This window comes from Medicago truncatula, chromosome 5 (assembly GCF_003473485.1).
Source record: "Medicago truncatula cultivar Jemalong A17 chromosome 5, MtrunA17r5.0-ANR, whole genome shotgun sequence".
Lineage (NCBI taxonomy): Eukaryota > Viridiplantae > Streptophyta > Magnoliopsida > Fabales > Fabaceae > Medicago > Medicago truncatula.
The window spans coordinates 10,312,079-10,317,686 of NC_053046.1; the positions used below are offsets into that span (position 1 = coordinate 10,312,079).

Here is a 5,608-nt window from a genome sequence, read left to right on the forward strand (position 1 = left end):
AAAAAGGAGACGTTGAAGCTCTCTAGAAGGAATCTCAATCATATGTAAATCAAAGGTATCCAAAGATAGATTAAAATTAGCTAACCAGTTTTTATTTGGTGTGATTTTTAACTTGTCTTCCATAATGTTATTTGACTTGAGATTTTATTAAAATAACTAATTACGAGTGTTTTCCACATATTTTTTTTATGAAGATCGTATGTATTCGATAACAAGATACACAAGCACCCCACACATGCGCAGATACAAATAATTTAAGACATCAAACTCATAATTCTCACAAGACACTAAAATATTTTCAGTCGTGTATTTTTTTCTTTTTTGAGGGGAAAAGTTGTGTATATATATTTTAAAAGTGTGAAAATGTACCTTTCTAACAGAAAACATATTTTTTAATTCATTTTTTTAACCTCTTAACTTGTCTTTCTAGCATGACCCTTGTAAAAAGTACATGTGTTTAATTTATTGCCTTTTTCAGCTATGGAAGCATCCTTGATCAAACTTGTCTGTCGGATCAATATCAATAATTAATGTCAGCACGTTTACCACGCTACAAGTCAAAGGTCCTAAGATAAGATTGGTGTTTTATTTTTGTGAACCAAAAAAAATCTGAAAGCAGCTGTGAGTTGTGATGGCAACAATGGGTGGTGAGACCTTGAAGGCCCATCTGGGTATGGTAGTTGTACAGCTTTTCAATGGTGGATACTATGTTATTACTAAAGTAGCCCTCAATTCTGGAGTCAATCAATTAGTCTTCTGCTTCTATAGAGATCTCATTGCCCTTCTCATTCTTTCTCCCATTGCTTTTTTCAAAGAAAGGTAAGCAAGCTACCCTCTTTCAATTCTTTCCTTCCATCTATTATTTATTCTTATTTTGACAGTAACCATTATTTACTTATTTTTCTATATTGCATCATACAAAGAATATTTCATATTAATTTTGCACTTTTTTTTTTGTACAGTAATTTTGCACATTTAACTGACATACATGATTAAATTTTATTAATTTTCTTAAATTATTATTAGTAGTATCAACATGTGAGTGCCGTGTATGTTGGGATAGCACTTGTGTATCATACCAATGTTATATAACATTGGCCAATAAGAATGTGCCACGTACTAATGTTATTTTGTAAGTGTTTTATTTGATATTTTTTTTAAAGGGTGTGCCACGTGGCACACCTTAATTGGCCAATGTTATATAACATTATGGTACACAAGTGTTAACGTGTATGTTGTCTACTTAAAAATTGTTAACAAACTATATATAGAAGGTTAAACGATATTTTTCGTTCCGTAAGTTTCAAATTGTTACGATTTTATCCCCTATTAAAAAAATGAAAATTTGGCCCATTTCGTCCTAAAAATGCTGAGAAGACGCCACATGTCTTAAAAAAGAGGTCATAATCGCAACTTTTTGGAAAGATAAGGAGTCAAAAAACATATTTCCCTTATGTTAGGAGGTCAAAAGAGCATATTTCCCAAAACATAGGGGGTCATTTTTGCCATTTTTTAATAGCGGGTCAAAATCACAACATTTTGAAACTTAGTGGACGAAAAGTGCAATTTAGCCTATATAAAATCAAAGAGAAAAGAGAACAAAGGGGGCTAAGGTTTCAATAAAATACAATTAGCATGATTTATTGAAGTAAGGGTTACAAGATAATATAGAGTAATACATGGATTAGACATTTTTTTATAATGACAAATGTTAGTATGTTAATTATTATGTTAAATTTTTCTCTGTCGGAACTTGAATATTGGACCTCCAACTGCCTAACCCTTAATTCAAACCGATTGAGCTACCCAACCTCCCACCTAATGGACTAGACTACTAAGTACTAAATTTTTGGTCCATGTCATACGAATTCGATTCGACAAAGTTTTACGTTGCATGTCGAGGCCTAACACAACCCTCTCCTTTTACCCGAGTTTGGGACCGGCCTTGGCAGGATTAACTAGACTACTAACTTAGAAAAAGAGAGAGAAAAAAAAAAAACTCAATAACATAAGCCCTATTATCTATCACCTCCCCCTCAAATTCACAATGCATCAATAAGAAACATCGAGAGACATTCTCAATGATTTTTTTCTAGATATACTCAATGATATAAACTCAATATTCAATATTCTGACATAGAAAATCATAGATGCATGTATTAAACTATCTATGCTACAATTGTTCCATAAAAAATCACATCTAATGAGAGATCATTCAACACCAAATTTATCTTAATGGTTTGACCCCATGTTGTTTACTTCTGTACACTTTTATTTTGAGTTAGGAATTAGGATATTGTTCACTTTATTTCTATTATAAGTTTCCTAATTATATACAATGTGACTATAGACAGACAAGGCCACCCATTACTAAGCAGCTATTCATGTCATTCTTCTTTCTTGGATTAATTGGGTAAGGTCCTTGCTATAGCATCTCATGTCCTTTTTTTCTTAAATACTAATGACATGCTAGTGATACATTTTCATTGTTAATTTATGATCAGGATATTTGGCAGCCAGGTGTTGTTTCTTTATGGTTTAGGTTATACAAATCCAACTTATGCCTCTGCCTTACAGCCTTCTATTCCTGTCTTTACCTTTCTACTTGCTGTCATCATGGGGTCAGCTTCACTCTTATCAATTTCTACTTTCAGTCTTTTATGTATTTCTTATGAATGTATCAAAAACAATTGATTATTAGTCAATTTTTTTGTAGAACACATAGGCACAAATGCACATTCATAATTGTAGTGCAGAAATCTCTACATGAATAAAATCATCCCAATACACTTATGCATTAAGCAATGACACAGTTTAATAATCTTATGTTATGTCTGCAGTGTAGAAAGAGTGAATCTGCAGAGTTTTGAAGGTCTGACAAAGGTTGGAGGGACTGTTATATGTGTTTCTGGTGCCATATTTATGGCTTTGTACCGCGGTCCATCGTTGATAGGATATAACGAACCAGTGATCATACCACATAATGAAATAATTGTCAGTGGTCAGCCAGAGCCTTTTGGTTTTGGATGGTTGATTACTGGTTTACTGAATCTTGGATCAGAAAATTTCGAACTTGGAGTTATGTTCTTGATAGGTAACTGCACGTGCTTGGCTGCTTTCCTAGCCATTCAGGTATTGATCTTTTTTTTTATATACATTAAATGATTTTTTTTAATTCATTAAGTGACTGTTGATATCAATGGAAAGTTTAACTTTTTTCCAATAACTAATTATTTTCAGGCGCCGGTACTAAAAAAGTATCCTGCATATTTATCTGTGACAGCATTTTCATTCTTCTTTGGCGTTGTACTAATGGCGATAGTCTCCTTATTCACGACTAATTTGTCATCTGACTGGATTTTGACACAATCAGAAATACTTGCGGTTGTTTATGCTGTGAGTCACTATATATGATTTTAAATCAATGTAATGAACCCTTATTAGCCATTTCTGTTGTAGATCACTTTGTCCATTTCACTTTTTGGAACTATTTTGGCCACTGTCTTGCTTGGTTAATTTTAGAGAACAAAATCAGTAAGGCTTTGATTGGGAGTTTGAAGGGGAGGGGATGAGGAGGGTTTTGGAAAAAAGGAAGGAGCAAGTGGAAGAAATAGAAGACATTGGGAGGAGATGGCTTTGGAGGTTAATTTTTTACTCATAATAAAAAATCCCCGTCTTTTGGGGGAATTCAAAAATTGTATTGGGGAAGGATTTTGGGAGGTTATGGAGGGTTTATATGAATTTTTCAAATTCAATCTATGTTGTTATAATATTCTTAAAATTAAAAGTATATTAATCATATAAGTATTAGTTTATCATTCTCTACAAAACTATTCTTTCAAAAAATGTGAATTTTTTTGTCTATTTTTCTATATATTTTCAACCCCCCAAAGCCCTCCCCTCCCTTCCCCTCCAAACTCCCAAACAAAGCCTAAGCAAATTTATGTGAAACATTCATAGGCAATAAGGCATGTTCTTGTTTATTTCTATTAATTAAGCAAGAATGCATATCAAGAGTGTTACTTAAAATTGTATTTAGGTAATACATCCCAAGGAAATGAACAGAGAAATGAAAACTAGCGTAAAAAAACTTCAGTTTTGTCCGAAGGATGAAAATCTTGAAATTATTATCCTATGTTCCGACAGATACTTTTATCTTCTGATAGATAACATGTGGTTTGTGACATATTGTCCTTATTTGTTCAGGGAAGTATTACATCTGCCTTTAATTATGCAGTCATGAGTTGGAGCAACAAGATATTAGGGCCAACTCTGGTTGCCCTTTACATTCCACTTCAACCTGGATTTGCTGCCATATTGTCTCAGATATTCCTTGGAAGTCCAATTTACTTGGGAAGGTATAGTATAGTATAGCTCCTTTTACTTCTGATTATTGATTGATTCATGCTCTCTATTCTAACTTGACTTAATGACCACTAAGCTATTCGCTATGTTCAAAAACGAATTGTGCAAGATAGGACTTAATAAGAGTTTTTTCTGGATAAACAACATAATTAAGTGCTTATAGCATAAACCCTTATTAAATAAAAAATGTTTATGTGTAAGCTATTTCTATAACAAAAGGTAAAATATAAGCTATAAGTGGTTTTCATAAGCTCTGGAGAGCTTATGAAAATAAGTTGAAAACAACTATGGACATGCCATTAGCTGGTTCCATATGTTCTCTCAAGCAATTTCACAAGTTCCTTATATCAGTAGATAACCTCAAAACAGCCAATCTAAACAAACTCTTAATCAAGTTTTTCCTCTTTCAATAACATGCATTCTGAAATTATGTTATTGAGAAATTTCTTACTATTCTTACTTTTATAATCCATATGACAACAGTATAATAGGGGGGTCTTTGATCATTGTTGGACTTTATACTGTTACCTGGGCATCTTTTAAACAAAGACAGGCAACTGTTGGAACTACTTCTCACGACTCTTGGATCTCTGAACCACTTATTATTCATGAAAAAAGTTCACACCATAGAGGTAATATATTTTCGGGGCATGAATCATAGAATGTCGATAAAGGACGGCCTAGTGTACGAGCCTTCAGCCAAGCGAGTGGAGTCAGGGAAAAGTAAATGTGCACGGTCTTATCTCTACAAGCAGAGAGGTTGTTTTTATAATTTGAATGTGTGACTTCTAGATCACAAGACACCAACCTTATAATTGTGCAAAGACTCGCCCGCTAAATCTTAATGTAAATCCTTGTAAAAGATTGGTTCTGTGAGTGTGATTCTTTAACCGGTAAATCTGTGTTGAATGTTGTTTTCAAACAAACTGTCCATGTTAATAGTTAAGTGCAGTTTATTTTTTTGAGGTTGTTGAATGCAATGTTACAATCTACATAGTGGAACCAAGTTGCATCCTCGTCATAATTTGTAACTCTATCTGATTTTCAATCCCATTTCTTCCTGGAAATAGTGTTGGTATGTTACCCTTTTATATCACTATGTTCAATTTTATCCTAAACAAATGAGTTAACTTAAGAAAATTAACTTATGGAACTTGATAAGTTTTTTTGGTTGAGAGAGATGATATCAGATCAATTCATTATTAATAATGTGGATGTGAGTAATGTTAAAGAAGTCATTCTG

General features: G+C 33.0%; 1 protein-coding gene across 1 annotated transcript; it reads left to right on the top strand.

The window, feature by feature from the left end:
• Window positions 1–286: 286 nt before the first annotated feature.
• LOC11409429 (WAT1-related protein At4g19185) lies at window positions 287–5,389 on the top strand. The gene is made up of 7 exons (XM_003612422.3): window positions 287–819; window positions 2,351–2,413; window positions 2,505–2,621; window positions 2,841–3,132; window positions 3,241–3,396; window positions 4,207–4,358; window positions 4,849–5,389. The coding sequence occupies exons 1-7, from the start codon at window positions 632–634 to the stop codon at window positions 5,024–5,026; spliced, it is 1,146 nt and encodes a 381-aa protein (XP_003612470.1). The 5' UTR covers window positions 287–631; the 3' UTR covers window positions 5,027–5,389.
• The last annotated feature ends 219 nt before the right edge of the window (window positions 5,390–5,608 follow it).

Excerpts from the sequence above, each read along its gene's own strand:
- LOC11409429 (XM_003612422.3), top strand. The coding sequence starts at position 632 with ATGGCAACAATGGGTGGTGAGACCTTGAAGGCCCATCTGGGTATGGTA. Across the intron at positions 820-2,350 it reads ATTGCTTTTTTCAAAGAAAG|ACAGACAAGGCCACCCATTA; the intron begins GTAAGCAAGCTA and ends ATGTGACTATAG. Across the intron at positions 3,397-4,206 it reads TACTTGCGGTTGTTTATGCT|GGAAGTATTACATCTGCCTT; the intron begins GTGAGTCACTAT and ends TTATTTGTTCAG.